This window comes from Ovis canadensis, chromosome 16 (genome assembly GCF_042477335.2).
Source record: "Ovis canadensis isolate MfBH-ARS-UI-01 breed Bighorn chromosome 16, ARS-UI_OviCan_v2, whole genome shotgun sequence".
Classification (NCBI taxonomy): Eukaryota; Metazoa; Chordata; class Mammalia; order Artiodactyla; family Bovidae; genus Ovis; species Ovis canadensis.
Genome location: NC_091260.1, coordinates 16,920,704 through 16,943,077, shown reverse-complemented (window position 1 = coordinate 16,943,077; position 22,374 = coordinate 16,920,704). Strand labels below are relative to the sequence as shown.

Below are 22,374 nucleotides of genomic sequence, written 5' to 3'. Positions count from 1 at the left end.
AGTTCTATGAAGACCTACAAACCTTCTAGAACTAACACCCAAAAAAGATGTCCTTTTCATTATAAGGGGCTGGAATGCGAAAGTAGGAAGTCAAGAAACACCTGGAGTAACAGGCAAATTTGGCCTTGGAGTACAGAATGAAGCAGGGCAAAGGCTAATAGAGTTCTGCCAAGCAAACGCACTGGTCATAGCAAACACCCTCTTCCAACAACACAAGAGAAGTCTCTACACATGGACATCACCAGATGGTCAATACCAAAATCAGATTGATAATATTCTTTACAGCCAAAGATGGAGAAGCTCTATTGAATCAGCAAAAACAAGACTGGGAGCTGACTGTGGCTCAGATCATGAACTCCTTATTGCCAAATTCAGACTTAAATTGAAGAAATTAGGGAAAGCCACTAGACCACTCAGGTATGACCTAAATCAAATCCCTTATGACTATACAGTGGAAGTGACAGATAGGTTCAAGGGATTAGATCTGATAGAGTGCCTGAAGAACTGTGGTTAGAGGTTCATGACATTGTACAGAAGGCAGTGATCAAGACCATCTCCAAGAAAAGGAAATGTGAAGAGGCAAAATGGTCATCTGAGGAGGCCTTACAAATAGCTGAGAAAAGAAGAGAAGCTAAAGGCAAAGGAGAAAAGGAAAGATATACCCATTTGAATGCGGAGTTCCAAAGAATAGCAAGGAGAGATAGGAAGGCCTTCCTCAGTGATGAGTGCAAAGATATAGAGGAAAACAACAGAATGGGAAAGACTAGAGATCTCTTCAAGAAAATTAGAGATAACCAAGGGAGCAAAGTTGGGCACAATAAAGGACAGAAATGTTATGGACCTAACAACAGAAGCAGAAGATATTAAGAAGAGGTGGAAAGAATATACAGAACTATACAAAAAAGATCCTCATGACCAAGATAATCACAATGGTGTGATCACTCACCTAGAGCCAGACATCCTGGAATGTGAAGTCAAGTGGGCCTTAGGGAAGCATCACTACGAACAAAGCTAGAGGAGGTGATGGAATTCCAGTTGAGCTATTTCAAACTCTAAAAGATGATGCTGTGAAAGTGCTGCATTCAATATGCCAGCAAATTTGGAAAACTCAGCAGTGGCCACAGGACTGGAAAAGGTCAGTTTTCATTCCAATCCCAAAGAAAGGCAATGCCAAAGAATGTTCAAACTACTGCACAATTGCCCTTATCTCATACACTAGCAAAGTAATGCTCAAAAATCCTCCAAGCCAGGCTTCAACAGTACATGAACCATGACCTTCCAGATGTTCAAGCTGGATTTAGAAAAGGCAGAGGAACCAGAGATCAAATTGCCAACATCCGCTGGATCATAGACAAAGCAAGAGAGTTCCAGAAAAAACATCTATTTCTGCCTTATTGACTACGCCAAAGCCTTTGACTGTGTGGATCACAACAAACTGGAAATTTCTTAAAGAGATGGGAATACCAGACCATCTGACCTGCCTCCTGAGAAATCTGTATGCAGGTCAGGAAGCAACAGTTACTACTGGACGTGGAACAACAGCCTGGTTTCAGTAGGAAAAGGAGTACGTCAAGGCTGTATATTGTCATGGGGCTTATTTAACATCTCTGCAGAGTACATCATGAGAAATGCTGGGCTGGATGAAGCACAAGCTGGAATCAAGATTGCTGGGAGAAATATCAATAACTTCAGGTATGCAGATGACACCACCCTTATGGCAGAAAATGAAGAACTAAAGAGCCTCTTGATGCAAGTGAAAGAGAAGAGTGAAAAATTTGGCCTAAAATTCAACATTCAGAAAACGAAGATCATGGCATGTGGTCCCATCACTTCATGGCAAATAGATAGGGAAACGATGGAAACAGTGAAAGACTAATTTTTGGGGCTCTAAAATCACTGCAGATGGTGACTACAGCCATGAAATTAAAAGATGCTCCTTGGAAGAAAAGCCATGGCTAACTATTAAAAAACAGAGACATTACTTTGCCAACAAAGGTCCCTCTAGTCAAGGCTATGGTTTCTGCAGTAGCCTTTTCTCACACGTATGGATGTGAGAGTTGGACTATGAAGACAGCTGAATGCCGAATAATTGATGCTTTTGAACTGTGGTGTTGGAGAAGACTCTTGAGAGTCCCTTGGACTGCAAGGATATCCAACCAGTCCATCATAAAGGAGGTCAGTCCTGAGTGTTCATTGGAAGGACTGATGTTGAAGCTGAAACTCCAATAGTTTGGCTACCTGATGCAAAGAGCTGACTCATTGGAAAAGACCCTGATGCTGGGGAAGATTGAAGGCAGGAGGAGAAGGGGATGACAGAGGATGAGATGGTTGGATGGCATCACCGGCTCGATGGCCTTGAGTTTGAGCAAGCTTCGGGAGTTGGTGATGTATAGGGAGGCCTGGCATGCTGCGGTCCATGGGGTTGCAAACAGTTGGACACAACTGAGCGACTGAATTGCCCTGGTGGTTCTGCAGTGTAGACTCCAAGCTTCCAATGCAGGAGCGTGGGTTTCTATGATCCCACTTGCCCCTTGGCATGCCCAAAATATTTAAGAAAGAAATAATCATGATGGCTCACAAAGCCCTGAGCGTGGGATGTCATCCTTGCCTCTTCTCATGCCCTTCCTCCCACTGCACCCACTAGGTCGCACACCCTGTCATTCCTACCTCCCTGACCCAAGTCAGGAATCCTTCCTCTGTGAAGCCTTGGCCACCACGTAGCCCTCCTGGACTACCGTGTGGCTGCCAGCTAAGCCCATGCCCACTCTTGTTCCCCTGCAAGCTCTTCACTTGCTGTGCCAGGAGGAATTTTTTAATGCAAAGCTCAAGTTGTATCTCTGTCCCTCTCAGAACCTCTCCTGGACTGCCCATTGCATTTCAGAGAAAACTCAGCCTCCGTATCTCCTGCCGACCTATAGCCTTCACTTCTCCATGCAGGGAGGGGAGGCTCCCTCGCACTTGCTGTTCCCCTGCAGGAATACTCTTGTTTGTGCTCCCCACCTGCTCAGAGAGGACAGCCCTGCTGTCTCAGTGAACACTGTGTTGTATGTAGAGTGTGTGTGTCTGTGTGTGTTGTGTGCGTGCGCGTGTGCATCCAGGGCCCCAGCTAGTGCCCCAGAGGCTTTCGGTGATGGCCCCTCTCCTGCCGCATCTCGTGCCCCACCATCACCAGCAGCCTGTTTACCTTTTTTCAGCGCCAGCTCCTGTCGCCTCCAGGCCACTCCTTTGGCTGGTTCCTTGACCTGGAATACCCTGGCACCACCTTTTCTCCTCTCAAATATCTGTTCTTCCTTCAAGACACAGCTTGAATGCCTCTTCCTCTGGGGAGCCTCCTGATTCCCCAGGTAGAAGGGGTTGCTGCCCTCTCTCACCCCCAAGCCCCCTGTGTTCCCAGCACTGCTTGTCATTTCCATGCCTCTCTGAGACCCTGCACCCGGCACGGAGCCTGACCCTCAGGACCTGCTCACGGAACGGGTCTCTGCCCCTCAGAAGGGTTGTGTTTGCGTACCTGAGCTCTGAAGCCCAGCTGGCTGTTTTCACTCTGAGATCTGTGACCCCTACTGTGTGACCCTGAGCGAGTGACTTGACTTCTCTGAGCGTCAGTCCCCTCACCTGTGATGTGGGGAAATGCCTGTCCCGTAGGGTTCCTGTGAGCCCAGCGCAGGTGGCGTATAAAGTGCTTGGCAGGGCACCTGGTGTACGGTGAGGGCTCAAGCATGTTGGTGGCTGGTGTGCCTCTTGCGCCTGCAGGAGCCTGACTTGCGGTTGCCTGCATGGAGCGCTTGCTGAACTGACGTGTTCTCCTCTCTGTTGCCAGAGCTGGACAGAGGCCTCACTGAGCCCCAGATTCAGGTGGTTTGCCGCCAGATGCTGGAAGCCCTCACTTTCCTGCATGGCAAGAAGATCATCCACCGGGACCTGAAAGCCGGCAACGTGCTCATGACCCTCGAGGGGGACATCAGGCTGGGTAAGGGGCGTCTCGGGCAAGGTGGGAAGGCAGAGCCCCGCACTGCCCCGCTGAGGTTCTGGCCCAGGCTCTGTGGACAGGAGGGAGTGTGAGTCCGCATTCCCATGGGATGCTGAGGTCCTTCCAGGTCTGTCCCTGTCCAGCGGGGCACGGTGCCCATCGCGGTTCCATCTAACCCAGGGTTCTCAGCGGAGGGAGAGTTTATCCCCCAGGGACACTGGCAGTGTCTGGAGACATCTCTGATTGTCGCAACTAGGGGTGGGAGAGACCACTGGAACCTGGTCTGTAGAGGCGATGGTTGCCCAGCATCCTGTAGCACAGTCAGCCCCTCACTACCAACCATGATCTCGTCCACGGGCTGGCAGCGCCTCAAGGAGGCACTGGTCCAACCCCTTTTGCTCTTGCTTCCGATAGATAGAATTTGAGGGAAAGTGACAGGTGGAGGTCCATTTGCAGGTGGAAAATAGTACATTAGGGGCATATATCGAAACCTTATTTTTTTTTTCATTATGAATCCCCTCTTTGTTTTTTTTCCAACTGTGGTAAAATAGACATAGGGTTACCAGATTACACAGCGGCAGAGAATCCACGTGCCAATGCAGGAGACGTGGGCTCGACCCCTGGGTCAGGAAAATCCCCTGGAGGAGGAAATGGCAAACCCACTCCAGTGTTCTTGCCTGGAAAACCCCATGGACAGAGGAGCCTGGCAGGCTATAGTCCTTGGGGTCACAAAGAGTTGGACCCCACTGAACAACTGAGCACACACACAAAACACACATACGTAAAACTTACTGTCTTAGCTTCTTGCCAGTGCCTAGTTCAGGGGCATGGAACGCGCTCACGGCACTGTCAGCCACCACCATCGCACATCTCCAGGACTTCATCACCTGCCCGAACCGCGCCCGTTAGGCAGCGTCCCTCCCCGCTCGCTGACCCCGGCTCCCGGCAGCCACCGTTCTCCCCCAGGTCTCTCTGAGTATGACTGCTCCGCAAGCGCGATCATCTGTGTTCTCGTGACTGGCTTATTTCTCTTAGCACAAGTCCTCTCTTAGCACCTTAGTCCTCAAGGTCCATCCGTGTGGTAGCACATGTCAGACTTCTTTTTAATACATTTTTAAACCAAAATAACACATGCCTGTGTCCTCTGCTTTTACTACCTCCTTTCCCTGTCCCCACCCCCAGGACAATAGCTTTTAACTCTTCCCGCGTCTACTTCAATGTTGTATAAATGCCTATAATGCTATTTTTTAAAGTAATGATTTTCATTGTTTGATGGAAAAGCTCTGTATGTTTGTTATAGAAAACACACACAGTACAGGAAGGTTTAAACGGGAAGTCAGAAAGTGCGTGCAGTCTCATCCTCCAGACCTTGGCCCTGAGGGTCATCCCAGTTACCTCTGCCTGCATCTTTGTCCATAGAAGGATGTGTGGATAGAGAGGATTTAGGGGGTGACATTATCAGTAGAGAGATGGCAGTCTCTTGTTAATCGTTTGACTACATTCAATTCTACTTTCTACTGACGTCCTCCTCTGGTGGTAAATAGTTCATTCAGCTGCAGCTGCTCCTCTTCCTCAGCCCGGAGCTTCCAGCACAGAAGTGGCGTTAGGTGCGGTTTCTCTAGCGGCTCCCTCCGTCTCCTTCTTTCTTTGTTTCTGGCTGTGCTGGGTCTTAGCTGTGGCACACGGGATCTTTGTTGCGGTGTGTGGGCTCCTCTCTGGTTGAGTGCACAGGCCATAGGGCATGCAGGCTCAGTAGTTGGAGTGCTCAGGCTTAGTTGCCCCAGGTTATATGAAATCTTAGTTCCCTGAGTAGGGGTTGAACTCAAGTTCCTTGCATCGGAAGGCAGATTCTTAATCACTGTACCACCAGGGAAGTCCCTACCTTCGTCTCTGTAAGGAACATTTTAATTATGTCCACAAGAAACTGTACCACCAGCAAGCCAGAACCACAGCAATAATCAGGATGGGCACAGAAACGGCACAGCTCCTCCATCCTCGCTTTGAGGACTCTGAAGCTCCGAGACGGGGAGGGCCTGCCACAGCCGTGCTGAGGACAGAGGCAGGGCCAAGCCCAGGTCACTGCTCACCTCCCGGCTCCCCCACTGGCGCGAGAGCTGGGAGCCGACAGCTTGAGGCCTTACATGAGCGATGCAAGACCAGTGGGTTCTCAGATTTAATGCTTCTTGGTCACCTGGTGGGCTTCTGAGTCTCAGCTTGCTGGGTGCATCTCTTGGGGCTTCTGTCTGTGGAGGGGGCCGAAGAACCTGTGTTTCTCATAAGCTCCCAGCTGATGCTGCTGATCCGAGGGACCACACTTTGAGAACCGCAGCTCTGAACCCTCAGGAAGCAAAGCCTGGTCAGTGGTAGGTAGCATCAACATTACCTGGGAGCTTGTTAGAAGTTCTCTGTCCCCCAGAGGGTAGAGTTCGTGCTCTCTTGAAGTGAGCTGTGTGAGAGGGCTTCTCATAACCAGGCATGAGTGAGGCCACACTCGGTTCTGTTCCTGAAGACAAGGCTCCCTGGGACCCTGAGGCCCAGCCCCCACCTGCTACGGCTGTCTGTCCTCCTGTTTCATCCTCTTAGCTGGAGAGGTTAAGAGCTTGCACCGTGGAGCCTGAGAGTGTGTGGGTGCTCAGTCGCTCAGTCGTGTCTGACTCTTGGCGACCCCATGGACTGTAGCCTGCTAGGCTCCTCTGTCCATAGGATTCTCCAGGCCAGGACACTGGAGTGGGTGGCCATGCCCTCCTCCAGGGGCTCTTCCCGACCCAGGGGTCGATCCCAGTTCTCCCGCATTGCAGGCATGTTCTTTACTGTCTGAGCCACCAGGGAAGGCCAGGGGGCCCAGGAAACCTGGGTTCAGATCCAAGTCTGCGCCCAGCTCTTTGACCTTGGATATACATGTTACCTCACCCGCTGCCTGTCGACTTTCTCATCTCTATAACTGAAGCGACGATGAAGGCTCATCCAGAGCTTTGTGATACTGGTTATAAGAAGATAGATAGAGTAAGCTCTCCAGAGAAGCCAGCTGTAATTACTGTTGTTTTGTTAAGTGTCTGGTGTGTGCCAAGCCCTGTCCTGTGCTGGGCTCTGGGGACAGCAGGACAGAGACCCCCGTCCTCCTCTTGCAGGCTTCCCAGGCCAGTAGGGAGACGCGGGAGCATCGGGGCCGGGGTGGGGAAGGAGCCGGTGCTGGGGTGCGGGTGTGCAGGGAGGGGTGGCCTCTTCCCCTACCTGGGCCTGAGGGTTGGGTGTTTAGAATTCTAGAGACTTGGTGAGAGGATAGTTTGAGCTGGGTTGTGAAAAGGCAGGTGGGTACTTGCCGGGTAAACCAGCTTGGGCAGAGAGGTCTAGCCTTGTGGGCAGAGGTGCCGAGTAAAGCCCGGTAGGGTATTTTGTGGGGAGTGATAGTAAAAATAATAACACATACATTTGGGTCTATGAAGCATCGTCTAGGTGCCAGCCATTAGACAGAGTGCTTTCTAGATGTTATCTCATTTACTGAGCACTCCAGGGGACACTGGGGAGAGGGGAGGGGACCATACCCATCATGGTGCGGCACCGAAGCCCACGCTAGCGTGAGATGCTCAGGGTTGGTCCATGGAGGCGAGAAGCAGCAGAGTCTGGACTCGGGTCCCTCTGGCTCTGGCTGCTAGCGGACCGGCTCTGTCAAAGGTGGAGGGAAGGCAGGGAAGGGCCAGGTCAGGCAGAGTCTTGGGGCAGGAAAGGCTCATGTGCCCTGGGGAATTCAAGGCAAACCTTCGGCTCAGCCTTCAAGAACGTGTCAAACAGAGAAGGCAGGACAGAGAGCCTGGGTCTGCAGCAGCCTGAGGGACCAGCAGGGAAGCTCAGGTGGAGACAGCAGGCGAGGATGCGCCTGGGGGGCCTCATTTCCCATGCTGCTTCCCCCACCACGACCCCGCAGTCCGGGGCGTGGGGGCACTGACTTACCAAGCAGACTCCAGAATCCCGCCTGGAACCCAGCAGAGACGGGACAGAAGCAGATGGGGGCATCAGCTTTCCCAGAATCCCGCCTGGAACCCAGCAGAGACGGGACAGAAGCAGATGGGGGCATCAGCTTTCCCAATGACTTGGCCGATGCTGTTGAGAAAACCAGGAAGCTAACTAAGGAGGAAAAACAGTTCAGGGGGAGTTGAATGTGTGAGTATTTACACAGTTACCGCTGGGCCCTGGGAGCTGTGGTGTGGACGCCTGCTGAGACCTAATATTCTGTTTTGGAAAATCATCCTTCCCCGTGGGGCCTGGAATCTGCAGCCTGGCAAGCAGTGGAGGAAGCTTGGGAGGTGGGGTGGCAATCTGTCTGCCTCTTCCTAGGTCCCCGGAACTGTCTGGGGCCCCTGGAGGCACCCCCACCCCCCTGCATGGCCTTATGCAACCCAGGGCTGTGTTAGAGAATTGCTCAGCAGCTCTGTCTCCCAGGCAAGGGTGCCGCCTCACTGGAGACACTGTTTGTGCTTCTCAGTGGAACGGGAACACGTGGAGAGCAGCGCAGCGAACTGAGCAAAGTGTGGGTCCTAGACACAGACAAGCCTGGTTCAAATCCTGATTCTGCCACTTCTGAGCTGAATAAACACATTCAACCGTTCAGGCCTCAGTCTTTTCATCTGTGCAATGGGTGTAACAACAGACTCTCCCCGCAGAGTTGTGACCTGTGAGCTAAAGCACAAAGTAACTATCGCAGGGAAGCTAAGGGTAATGTTCCTCTTGCTGCTAGGCATTTGGTTTCTTCCTCGTGTGAAGTGTTTACTTCTGTCTAGGATTTCAAACTTCCTCTGAGATTCACTGGATAGTTGCCAAGCAGAGCAGGCATTCCAGCTCTGGGTGGGTGTGAAGAAGTTCTCCCTGGCTGGTGGGGATCCGTTTGTGCAGAGAGAGAAAGGAAGAGTGTCTGCTGTCTGAGACAGTTGGGATATAAAGTGGGGTAAGGACTCTGAGGTCCAAAGATCTGTGTTTTTGCCCTGGATCTGTCCTTGGCCTTGGATGAGTCAGGTAACCCCTTTGAACCATAGTGTCCTCAGAAAGAGTGGGCTAATGGTTCTTACCTCATGAATTGGTGTGATGATTGAACGAGACGCTACATGCAAAGCGTATTTAGGTGCCCAGCCCATCAGAGAGGCCTGTCATACGTTTTTTCCTGGGCTGAGGAATGACGCAGTGTTGTCGTGAGGAGTGGTCCTCATTCTCCAGAGAATCGTGTTCCTCTCCCCAGAGGTGCTTCTCTGAAGATGGGAGGGGAATTTCACAACTTTTGGGGTCTTTCAATTCCAAGATGAGGTCTGAACTGCCCTAAAAACCAGAGTGCCTGACACAGAGCCCAACGCACAGTGGGTACTCAGTACGCAGTAGAACTTCGTACCGCCGTTCCTTTGGCGGCTTATGATGCTGCAGGATCCCTCGTTCCCGAAAGCGCCCTGACATTCAGGAGCCCTCGCAGGTGGGCCTGGCAGGGGCCGGTCACCTGCCTCTCACCCCCACCTGGGCCCTAACCCCAAGGCCCTTTCTGCCGCTGCCAGCGGGCTGGAGTCCTGGTTCTTTTATGATGGCTACCAGGCACTGAGCCAGTGTTTAGCATGTAACTCACCGAATCCTCTCAGACGACTGCTAACATTCTACAGAGGAAGGATTTGGCACCTAGAGAGGTTAATTAACTTACCCAAGGTCGCAAAGCTAGTCTGAGGAGCAATTGGCTTCAGAGCCCAAGTGCTTAACCACTACCCTCCTTAGACTCTCTTGGTGGCAAATGATAGAAGCTGGTCTCATGTGACTTAAGGCAGACAGGATAATGTGTGTATAGGGTGTACGGAACCTTGCTGGGACGGATACGAGTTGTATGTTTGCAGCTGGAGATGTGTGGTTGGACCCTGGAGAACAGTGCTGCCCTGAATGTTGCTGGTTTCTGCCCTTCTGCGCATGCGGGTTGGGCTCTCAGCGCAAGCCCTCACACACAGCTTCGGGCAAGTGTTCACTTTTCCAAGCACCACTTCCTGCAGAGTGACCTGAGCCACAGCATTTCACGTCTCAGAGTCAGTGATCCCAGTGAAGAGCTCTGATGGGCCCAGCATGGCTCAGATGCAGACTCCTGGTCCAACTGAGGAGGCCTAGCAAGCAGGCTTCTCTGGTTGGCCCAGCTTGTAGTCACTCTCTGAGAATGGGGCCGGCGTATGTATCAGTGTGACAGTCACCCTTGCCATCATGGAACAGTGTGGTTGTGGCTGGGGGACATGGTTTTCCAGAAGGGAAAAGATTTGGAGTTGCCAAAAAAACACAACTGCTGTCTACTCTAGACTGACACAGCCTGTTGGAGTAAAGCGACCCAGAAGAGGGAGTGAGTGAGGTGGAAGTGGATGGAAAACAAAGGACGGAATTTGCAATTGACTTGAGAAAGGGGAACAGCTAGAAAAATGAAGAGTTATGGGAGAGAAGAGAGGATGAAGGCAGTGGGAGGGGGAGGCCAGAGACAGAGGGGAGTAAATGGGAAACAAAGCCCTAATTAGGGGTCCCCTGTATCTGATTGCCTGAAAAACAAAACAAAAATGGAAATAGAAAAATAGAGCAGTTCTTTCGGTCTCACAGTTGGTTGTATAATATAACCCCATTGGACTTTTCCTGGTGGTACGGTGGATGAGACACGGGACACGGGTTTGATCCCTGGTCTGGGAAGTTTCCACATGCCAAGGGACCACTAAGCCTGTGAGTCACGACTGAGCCCGCGTGTTGCAACTGCTGAAGCCCCATGCCTAGAGCCTGTGGTCTGTAATGAGAGAGGCCTGGGCATTGCAACCAAGAGTAGCCCCTGATTGCAGCTAGTGCATAGCAGCAAAGATCCAATGCAGCCAAAACTTAATTACTTTAACAGATATGACCTCATTTACTAGATGAAGAAAATGAGGCTCAGAAACATGAAATAGTTTGTCCCAAATCACCGTAGAATCTTTTCACTTCCCTGCTTGGTACTGTTTCCGTGATATTCCTAGGAAGACAGATGTTCTGGTAGTTATTATGAGAGAGATTTTGGGTTATTGGTAGAAGCCTCCTTCCTTTGAGCCCGGGCATGCCTCTGGCTGCCCTGATCCAGAGGAAGGAGGCCCCTGGGCTCCCAGGGCTGGGTGGGTGGGAGCCTTTGATTCTCCCATCCCCACCCCAGTTTCAGCAGGTCCTAAACCCTCAGAGAGGCTTCACTGTTCTGTCTGCACTGCGAGGCCTGTGGCTAGTGTTTGCCTGCAGGGTCACTGCCAGCGTTTTCGATGGGACAGTTTTTGCCAAGTAAGGAAGGGCAGCATCCCTGGCTCCTGCTCACGGCAGCAGTTCTTCGTTGTGGCAACCTGACTGCCCATTTATTTCCAGATGCTTCCTGGGGCAGGTGGCACCACCCTGGGTTGAGGCCTACCGGGAAGGCTCTCAGGTGAGCCCTGACCAAGCTGGACTGTGGGCCCCCTGGACGTGGGGCAGAGGGTCCAGGAGACGAGGACTGCTGGGCAGCGGTTGGCCCTAGCTGGCCTGGCGTTGTCTGGGAAAAAGTTGCTCTTATATTGGATTCTTGAGGTCGCCTGCAGTTAAGGGGACAGATGAGAGAGTCTCCTATATAACTTCATGCTGTTCACTGCCTCTCTGTGTGTGCACAGAGTGTGATATGTAATGCATTTATACTGTTATGTAGTTTTCTGATTATAAAAGCTATGTGTGCTGTTTACACATGTATAGAAAGATACGTACAGTGCTTTTCACTGCAGCAATATCAGTAACAGCAAGAAATCAGACATGGTCCAGTTTACTCCGGTAGAGGATTACTTGAGTAAGTTACGGTATGTCATACAGTAGAATCTTTTTCAGTTATAGAAAATGAAGTTGTAGAAAATGATAGTCTTTTGTTACGATGTGTGTACATACTGTGAAAGGGAAAAAACAAGTTGTAAAATAGTATGTTTAATCCGATTTCGTTCTTTTAAAAGCAGCAAATACCTGAACATTTTATATATGTCTATATATGTGCTTACTCAGTTGTGTCCGACTCTCTGCGACCCCAAGGACTGCAGCCCACCAGGCTCCTCTGTCCATGGGATTCTCCAGGCAAGAATACTGGAGTGGGTTGCCATTTCCTTCTCCAGTGTGTGTATATATACATACACATATATGTAAGGGCTTCCCTGCTAGCTCAGTGGGATGCAGGAGACCCAGGTCCAATCCCTGAGTTGGGAAGATCCTCTGGAGGAGGGCATGGCAACCCACTCTAGTATTCTTGCCTGGAGAATTCCATGAACAGAGGAGCCTGGTGGGCTACAGTCCATAGGACTGCAAAGAGTCAGACAGGACTGAAGCGACTATGCAGCAGCATGTGTGTGTGTGTGTGCGTGTGTGTGCATGTGTGTGTGTACACACACACACACATAATTTTTTATGATTTTATTTACATATGTGATTTTTATTTATATTGATAAGTCTAGAGCTAGATGCAACAATTTCGTGAGTGTTTATCACTGCCAGGATTATGGACACTTTTTATTCTGTAAATGTCTGAGTCTTTGATAGTCAGCCTTGCCTTGGTAATAAGTAAATATATTTATGAATGACTATATGACTTGATGGACATGAGTCTGAGTGAACCCCGGGTGCTGGTGATGGACAGGGAGGCCTGGCGTGCTGCGATTCATGGGGTCACAAAGCGTCGGACACGACTGAGCGACTGAACTGAACTAAACTGATGTAGGTAGATACAGTCCTATAGCCAATTAGGAATAAGACCCACAAAGAAGGAAATTAAAGTCCCTTCTGATCTTGCCGGAATGTGCGACTGTCAGCTTCCTTCCGTCTTTTTTCTGTGCTCAGAAAGGTGGGACCGGAGAGTGGTAAGGGACACAGACTCAGCGACACATCTGTCCTTAAGCTGGGCGGCCATCCGCCAGTTACTGAATCTCTCTAAACTTCATTGTCCTCACCTGTAAAATGAGGATGATAATTTCCCCTGCCCCAAAGGGTCACAGATACAGATGATAAATACATAGTAACATATATGCTGATAAATGATAAGGTAAGAGCAAGGTAAATGATACGCATAAGCCTCTTTGGCTAGTGCTGCACACCCAGTAAGTTGTCAGTAAATAGTAGTTTTTATTAGATCAACAGGTAGTTTTTTTTTTTTAAGTGTGATCATGGTATATATACATATGTATATAATATATATTTTCCAGTCAGCTTTTTAAAAAAATTGAATAATGTCAGATAACCCCTCAAATCGTTAGATATTCCTTAGAAAGATGGTTACTTCACGTTTTTCTTTCATCCCATTGCTGTGCAAACCATGATTAACTTATGAATCCCCCAAAGTTGGCTATTCAGGCATCCCGTGAGGTTTCTTGCACGACCCTGAGCAGTGTGGTGATGGGCGTGCCTGTGTACGTGTCTGTGACTCTCAGGCTGTAAGCGCACCGCTTAGAGGGCTGCTCAGAAGCAGGGCTGTTGGGTGTGTGCAGTGTGTCAGGCGGTGTTGATACCTGAGGCCAGAGTGCCCTTCACGCTGGATGCGCCAGTTCACACCCCCAGCAGAATGTGAAGTTCTTTCACCGCATCCTGGCCCCCACTGGGTTTTACTTAAAAACAAAAACAAGCCCCCCCAACTTACCACATGTATTTCAGCTTTTCCAACCATAAAAGCAATGCATACTGTCTATGAAGTGTACACAGTAAAAAATGTGAGGCCGCCCCAGTACACTGCCCCCACCAAAGTCCCACTTCCGGGCAGGTGGTCACGACTAGGTTTGATGGCCTCCAGTCCGTTTTCCGTGTTTATGGACGTCTGTGTGTTCACAGTGTGCACGCGCCGTTCTTCTTAAGATGTAACTGGAATCCACACTGTCCACTTCACACTGTGCATTGGGCTGTCGGCACCATGGAGGGAATAGCATGCTATGGACCAGCTTCCAAAGTAGCACAAAGGCACGCTCATCCTTTTTACGAACTGTGTGATTTCATGGGCTGCTGCTGCTGCTGCTAAGTCACTTCCGTCGTGTCCGACTCTGTGCAGCCCCATAGACGGCAGCCCACCAGGCTCCCCCGTCCCTGGGATTCTCCAGGCAAGAACACTGGAGTGGGTTGCCATTTCCTTCTTCAATGAATGAAAGTGAAAAGTGAAAGTGAAGTCGCTTAGTCATGTCCGACTCTGTGTGACCCCACGGACTGCAGCCCACCAGGCTCCTCCGCCCGTGGTCTGAGAGCCTCGATTTCCCGAACTATCCGCCAGTCAGGTTTCAGCAGCAGCTCGGGTCATTTCCAGTGTCTCACTCTTTTGAATAATGCTTTCGAAGCTTCCATGTGTATTTGAAGTCTGGTTTGGGAGTTTATTTCCAGAAGTAGAGTTGTCGTCAAACGTGTTTCTTTTTCCGTTGTTTTTGGCTGCAGCATACAGGGAGCATGGAGTCTTCACCCTTGGACTGGTGGGGAAGGCCCGAAAACACATGTCTTAAGGCCCAGTTTTGTCATTTTTTTTTTTCTGTTTCTTCATTTACCTTGTTGTTCATTTGATAGCCCTGTTGAGTGTTTCGCGTGGCAGATGTGGCATCAGGTACAGCTGTGGACAAAGCAGAAATGGCCTCTTTCCTTATGGAAGTGATAGTTTATAGAGTCCCCACGTGCCTGCTGCTTTGTCTCTGATTCTGGTTTTAAAATAGGAGAAGGGGAGAGAGGAATGTTTTCAACCACAGAGACTGCCTGGTGAAAATCCCCTTTGAACTGTTCGAGGGCAGCTGTCTACCTGTCAGGGGACATGGCTTATAAATTCCATTCAGGGAGCAAACAGATGGGGCCACCCCTACCCCTGCCTTGGCCCAGGGACAGCCCGAGGTTCCTGGGCTTCAGGGAGGGGCCGCCCCCGCCCCGGCTGGGCCCCAGAAGGGGAAGTAGCAACCACCCAAGAAGCTGGCAGGCGCTTGTTTTAGGGAGGACCCTGGGGACCAACTGTGTGTCATTTTGAAAGTCAGTGGTTTCTGCTTTTCCACCCCCTTCTTTGGATGGGACCAGTGGGTGCTGAGATATGGGAGTGGCCAGCTCCAGTGTCCCTCCTGGAAGCCTCACCCTGGGTCTGAGAGGCAGTCCCTCTTCCCCAAAGGTGTCCTGGGATGGCATGTCAGCCGTTGTTGGTGTTTATATGCGGAGCCAGGCCCACGTGGGTGCCTGTCCTCACCCCTGAGTCCAGAGGGGTGGTGACGTGTCCAGGCCAACAGGGCAGAGCTGGCCCTTCACCTCGGTTTCCTGGGTTTTGCATCTCACCCTGTAGCTGCTGCTGCTCCCACCCTGAAAAGCAGCAGCTCTCCAGCCCCAGTAGCCAGCCTGTCCCGTGAGCACTTCCCTCAGCTGACCAAGTAGCTCTTGTCCGGTTAGTGCTGACTAAGGCGCAGTCCTGACCATTCCCAGGAGGAGGTCTCAGTATAGCCTCGGCCTCATCCCCGCCTCAGACTCTCGGGAGTACTACTCAAGTACTCCATGGAATACTCACTATCATTATGGAGCACTTACCACGAGCTGGGCTTGGAGCTGAGTGCCTTAGGTGAGCCGTTTCATCCTCACGGCAGCCCTGCAAAGTGAGGGCTACAGTCTCACCCTGTGTCACTGGTGGGGGGGACACGGAGGCTCAGAGGCTTGGTAACTGTCCCGGCCCCTGCCTGTCTCTCCCCTTATCTAAGACCACCCCTTCCAGCCATGCTGCTCTGCCCCCCCTGGGCCCTCCAGCCAGCTTGTTTCCTCTGCCTGGAAATATGGTCCCCTAGCCCTTGACCTCCTGTCTAAACTAGCCGCACACGCACCAGCCCTGTCTCTGCCTTATCTCTGCATGGCCCTTCTCATTGCCAGGAGTCCCCTGGTGTGGAGGGCCTGTTTCCACCACTAGAAAAACAGGCCAGTGAGGGTGAAGGTTTTGTTTCCTCTCTGTGCCTAGAACAGTGCCTGGCACATAATAGATGTTCAGTTAGTATTTGTTGAATGAATGAATTGCCTGGAAATGAAAAAATTTTTTATGAATTTGAGTTTTTATTTGTGTGTTTCACTGTAGCGCTGTGACAACAGTGACATCTGTATACCAGAGCACACACATCAACAGTAAGACGTAACGTCTCATGGCAGCACTGCTGGAATGTTCCGCTTTTTGTAGGACGCGTAAGCGTGTAAGATGGCCAGACCGAATAGTTTTCTGGCTTCTTCCTTAGCTGGACTTCCCCCAGGACCCCCCTTCCTTGTCTCTCGAGCCCCGCACCCCCGTCTCCCCATCACGTCACACGATTGTGAACAGACACAGCTGGTGTTCATGGGATGGCTGGCTGCCTCCACCACTGAAGTTCGAGTTGCCAGAGGGCACGGACTTGGTTTGCTTTCTCCCCGCTGTATTCTCTGCTCCAGCTCGCGGGTGGTTCCAGATGGAACTTAAATGCACAGGTGAAAGAACCCAGCGACACAGAAGGGGCGAAACTGGAGCCCCGTGCTCTCGGGTTCAGGCCTGTCGCTCCACGCCGTGCCCGCTCCTGGTTTGAAATTGTGAGTCTGAGTGAAACGGCCGAGCATGGCCTCCAGACCCAGGTGGTGGCTCTCAGGGCAGCTGGCTGTTGCCACTCCAGTGGTCTCTCAGTGTCTTGCTTCCTCCCGAGTTCAGCTTTTAATCGAGGTGGAACTTGGCACCGGAAGGCTGGAGCACTGGAGAAAGTTCCTCTTTGTGGTGCTGGCCTCTCCCCTTAGCAATGGGTGGTGGTGATGGATGTGTGTAAAGAGAAATTGTATTAATTTATTTTGTTAGTCCTGAAAGTCAAATGCTTTCGTCATGGCAAACTTCAGAAAAGTGGGAGAAACCTTGTCTCTCTGTCCATGGACAACCGTTTAAGCAAGCTAGTACATCTCCTCCAGTAATTCAGGCTGCAGCTCTGCTCTTTTGCGGGGAGGTAGGGCCTAATTCCAACCATGCAGTATATTCAGATAAGGATCCTCTCCCTTTCCTGTTGAGCCTATATAAATAACCAATAAAATAGTTTCCTATTCTATTAAACATTGAATATTTCAATATTTGTTGTTTTAGACTTCCCGGGTGGCACTGGTGGTAAAGAGCCTGCCTGCCGATGCAGGAGACAGAAGAAGTGTGGGTTTGATCCCTGGGTTGGGAAGATCCCCTGGAGGAGGGCATGGCAACCCACTCCAGTATTCTTGCCTGGAGAACCCCATGGACAGAGGAGCCTGGCAGGTTATAGTCCACAGAGTCACACAGAGTTGGACACTATTGAAGCAACTTAGCACACATGGTGTTTTAAAATTTTATTTTCCCTACATTTTTATTCAGATATAACTGACATTCAGCACTATGTCAGTTTAAGGTTACATTATAACGATTGGACTTACATACACCATGAAATGATTATCACGATAAATTTAGCAAATAGCCATTTGTGTGGTTACAAAATAAAAGAAAAAAATTTTTTCCTTGTGATGAGAACTCTTAGGATGTTACCCTCTTAACAACTCTCATATATAACATATAGTACCGTTATATTTATTTCTATATATATTTCCTGTGCTTAATTATATGAAAGCATATTTAAGTGCATCCCTAGTACTTATTTGTCTTATAACTGCAAATTTGTACCTTTTGACTGATTTCAGCTAATTCTCCTTCCCCCAACCCCCACCCCCCATAGATCCGATCTCTTTTTCTGTGAGTTTGTTTGTTTGTTGACAACACTATATTGATTCCTGGTGTAAAACGTAGTAAGTTGATTTCTCTACACATTATAAGATGATCACTGCTATACGACCATCTATTGCCACACAAAGATATTACATTGTTACTGACTATAATCCCTACACTGTACCTTTCATTCCTATGAGTCATTTATTTTATAACTGGAAGTTTGTGCCTCTTAGTCTCCCTCATCTATTATCATTATTAAATGTATATTAAAGTTGAATCTTATGTATAATTCAGTATTGAAATATTGAATAAAATATTTTAAAATGTTACTGACTATAAAATATTCCACCATATGTGTGTGTATCACACGTAATCTGTTCAGTTATTTAGTCTTTACCTTCTTTCTTGGTTTTCCTGGTGGCTCAGATGCTGAAGAATCTGCTTGCAGTGCGGGAGACCTGGGTTTAATCCCTGGGTTGGGAAGATTGCCTGGAGAAGGGAATGCTACCCACTCCAGTATTCTTGCCTGGAGAATTCCATGCACAGAAATACAGTGGAAATACAGTCCATGGGGTTGCGGCGAGTCGGACACGACTGAGCGACTAACATGCTTCTTTCTCATTACTGTTCAGTCGCTCAGTCGTGTCCGACTCTCTGCGACCCCATGGACGGCAGGACGCCAGGCTCCCCTGTCCTTCACCATCTCCTGGAGCCTGCTCAAACTCATGTCCATCGCGTCAGTGATGCCATCCAACCATCTCAGCCTCTGTCATCCCCTTCTCCTCCTGCCTTCAGTCTTTCCCAGCATCAGGGTCTTTTCTAATGTTTCAGTTCTTCACATCCTAGTTCATTTTTCTTTGTGTGTACGTTTGTATATATGATACATAATCTTAAATCCTTTTTAGAAAAGACAGAATGTATTATATACTGCACAAAAGAATTTAAAAAATCGCTCCATGAAAGCTAAGCAATGATGCTTATTTTTAAGTTGTATCTATTATAATGACATTTTGGTGAACAATCATTACCCATAGTGTTTTTATATTTAAGATTATTTCAGGGAATTCCCTGGTGGTGCAATGGTTAGGACTCTGTGGTTTCATTGCTGAGGGCCTGGTTGGGGAACTAAGATCCCCCAAGCTGCAAGGTGCTGCCAAAAAAGAGAAAGAAGATTGTTTCATTAAGGTAGACTCCTAGATTTGGATTACTGCACCAGAAGAGTATGGGTGTCTTATTTTATTTCGTTATTTTTTCAGTCTGCACCATGCATCATGTGGGATCTTAATTCTCCAACCAGGGATCAAACCCACGCACCTTGCTCTGGGAGCTCAGTCTTAACCACAGGACCACTAGAGATGTCCCCAGTATGGGTATTTTAGAAGTTCTTGCTATTTATTGCCAAACTGCTTGCCTAAAAGCCTCTTCAATTTATATTCTTATTAGCAGGTAGGAAGGTGCATACCTCTTAGAGCAGTGGGTGTTATTATTTTTTAATGATCACTAATTCGCTAGACAGAAAATGGCATCTGTTAGTTGACTTGGAACGTGAATCTCTGTGTCCACACCCCAGGGCCGTGGGTGGAGGAATGTCCATCCAGTCCTCTATCTGAGATTCTTGCCTTGCAGCTGACTTCGGCGTGTCTGCCAAGAATCTGAAAACTTTGCAGAAGCGAGATTCCTTCATAGGAACGCCTTACTGGTGAGTCGTGTAGCCTCTGGAAATGGGATGGTGGACTGAACGTCACACCTCCATGTCCCCTTGGTGACCCCTGGCTTGGCCGGAGGGGAGAGGACAGGCAGGGGCTCCTGAGTCAGCCTGCTAGGTCTGAGCCTGCGCGCGCCAAGACCTTGGCCATATTACCCAGCTTTTTGTGCCTCGGTTTAGTCATCTGTGAAATCAGGGGTGTAATAGTGCCTATATGATGTGGTATTGGGAGGATTAAATGGGATGGTGCATATAGAAAGTGTTCCACTAATAAGGACTGACGTTCCCTGGAGAATGGTTCTTGATGAATTCAACAAGTGTAGATTGACAGGCAGACCCAGAGCTAGAGCTGGGGCCAGGAAGATGAACAGTATGAGTTCGGTTGCTATGCTTATATGAAATCTCCCTAGACTCTTCCAGTCCATTTTGCTCCCTTCTTTTCCAAAAAGAAAAAGCCTCTCTCAGTTTCACACTACTTTCTGCTTTACTTCCTTCCCATCGTGGAGTTGGGTTCCTTTTTTGCCTGCTTATTACTCACCCTCTCTCTCTCTCCCCTTTTACTCCTCCTCTCCTTTTCTCTCCCGCCCCTCTCTCTGCTGATCCCCGCCCCCGGATCTCCCCGGGCCCCTCCGCCCTGCCCCCACCCGCCCCTTCCCCAGGACCCTGTGTTCTGGATTGCTGCTGCCCTCTTCTGGTAGGAGTCGGAGCTGCAGCGGGACTGGGCTGTGAAGCTGCTTGGAAGGCGTCCTTTTGTGAGGAAACCATCCGAGGAAGATAGTGGGTGGGAAGGAGCGCACATCAGGACCTGGGAGTGCTCGCGCTGGGCCTTGACCCTGACCCTCCAGGAGGCGCCTGCGGAGGCCAGGGTCTTAGCGCTCTGTTGTCCCCTGGTCGGTTCAGGATGGCCCCCGAGGTGGTGATGTGTGAGACCATGAAGGACACCCCATACGACTACAAGGCCGACATCTGGTCGCTGGGCATCACGCTGATTGAGATGGCCCAGATCGAGCCCCCGCACCACGAGCTCAACCCCATGCGGGTGCTGCTCAAGATCGCCAAGTCCGACCCTCCCACACTGCTCTCGCCCTCTAAGTGGTAAGGAGCCAGTGGTAAGGAGGCCTGCCCGGGGGTGTCTGCAGGGCGGCCGTGGGGGGCAGGGCCAGTGGGGGGGGGAGGTAGGGTGCCGGGGCTCGGCCTCACAGTTGGGGAGCAGTCAGGCCTGGGGTCGGTAGGCTTTTTCTGAGCTCCCTGGGCCCTCAGAGCTCTTTTCTCCCTCTGTGCTCTGAGCATCAGCTCTCCATCCACGCAGACTGCAGAACCCAAATAAGCTGGGTCCTGCTGCAGGAATAAGAGACCACATGAGCCGTTGCAGCCACACGGCGCAACCCTGGGCTGGGAGCTGGACTCAAACCCCCAGCACGGCTGTGTTCCGATGCGTGGCCTCGGGCAAGCCCCCTCTCTGATTCTGCATCCCCTCTGTCAGTGACCAGAGGGCGTCCTGAGGTCGCCTCCGCTGGCTCACTTATAAAGGCTCCCTTTGTCCTTTGAGGGGCGTGTTTGGGAAGCACGCGACTCTCAGGAGAGTGGAGTCCCTGGTGCGGGAAGTCTTCTGGGCTCTTCCCTGCTCCCAGCTCACTGCCCCCACCTGTCTGTCCTCCCAGGTCTGCAGAGTTCCGAGATTTCCTGAAGACGGCCCTGGATAAGAACCCAGAGACACGGCCCAGCGCTGCGCAGCTCCTGGAGGTGAGTGGTCGCCCCTCCCAGGTGGCTGCCCGCCCTGACCTGGAAGCTGGGTTCGTCCTCGCCCTGCCCTGGGGGCGTCGTGCACAGCCATTCAGTCATCAGCCAGTGTGCCCTGGGCACCCATACCTGCCAGCCCTCGCGCAGGGAGGGTGAAGGGAGACCAGAGTCCTGTCCACATGGGGCTAACCTGGGGGAAGGGGACAGGCAGCCAGTGAGCAACACAGGGGAGGGGCTACTCTCCTGTGAAAGGAGGACGCGAGGGGCTCTGCGAGCCAACACCCAGAGGAGGCGAGGGGGACCACACGTGGTGCTCGAGAGTGGAGGTGGAGGCCTGGGATGGGGGCATGATGGGTGCAGCTGGCAGAGCCAGGAGGCCTGGGTGCGGGGGCTGGGGTGAACACAGGGGTGTGGGAGGTCGGTGGACTGGAGACAAGGTCAGGGCTGCACGGAGTGTGTCCAGTCCCAGGCTCAGTGGTTCCCCAAGCGGACTCTGGGTACGAAGCATCTAGTCAGTCTCTCCACCGTGACTATTAGAGCAAAAGGATGCAGAGGAAAAGGCGCACGGGAAAACCAGGCAGAATTGCCTAGAGTCCCCTCCTGTGGAGTCACAGAGGACACACCGAGCTCCCCAGCTGTATGCTCTGGCGGCACAAGTGAAGTGTTTCCCTGGGAAGCATGTTGGAGAACTCGGGGCCTAGGGTTTCACTGGCAGCTGACCACGTGGGCAGCCTCTGCTGGCACGGACCAGAGTTCCAGGCTCCAGAAAGCTGGGCAGGTGGTCAACATGGACCCCATCATTTGCACAGTGCAGGCTGAGTCAGCCCCTCTTATCAGTGCACGGTGGGAACCCTCTCCAAATCCAGGCGCCCAGCAAAGGGCTAATGGTGGGAGCAGCCTTCCAAAGGAGAGCTGGACCAGGTCACGGAGAGTCACATAGGACCTTGGGAGGACGTTGGCTTCACCCTGTTTGGGACAGGGCACCTGTGAGGGTTTGGAGGGAAACACTGACTTACAAAGGTTTCTCTGGCTGTTGGACGTGGCATCTAGGAGACCAGCCAGGGTGACACGTGACTCGGGGAGCATCCCCTTAGCTAGCTGAATGACCTTTGGGTGGGGAAGTGGATGGTGGCTTCCTTGAAGCTGTTTGAAATACTGGAAGTAGCTGTGAGCCACCCTTGTCCAGAGCTGTTGCCTTGGGCCCTGGTGTCTGCAGCCGGCGGGGTGAGTGTTGGAACCTTGGCAGCTGTGTTTGAAAACCTGCACGCACCGCTCACCCAGCAGTCTCCG

The 22,374-nt window shown here is 51.0% G+C and overlaps 1 protein-coding gene across 3 annotated transcripts in view; it reads left to right on the top strand.

The window, feature by feature from the left end:
• STK10 (serine/threonine kinase 10) overlaps nucleotides 1-22,374 on the top strand; it is a 152,773-nt gene that overhangs the window by 59,862 nt on the left and 70,537 nt on the right. For all 3 annotated transcript variants that reach the window (XR_011249595.1, XM_069556024.1, XM_069556023.1), the window contains exons 4-7: nucleotides 3,818-3,967; nucleotides 19,266-19,338; nucleotides 20,245-20,439; nucleotides 21,006-21,087. Coding sequence is in view for 2 of the 3 variants with exons in the window: in XM_069556024.1 (XP_069412125.1) it covers nucleotides 3,818-3,967; nucleotides 19,266-19,338; nucleotides 20,245-20,439; nucleotides 21,006-21,087 (500 nt within the window). In the remaining variant the exon portion in view is untranslated. The remainder of the gene's footprint in view (nucleotides 1-3,817; nucleotides 3,968-19,265; nucleotides 19,339-20,244; nucleotides 20,440-21,005; nucleotides 21,088-22,374) is intronic.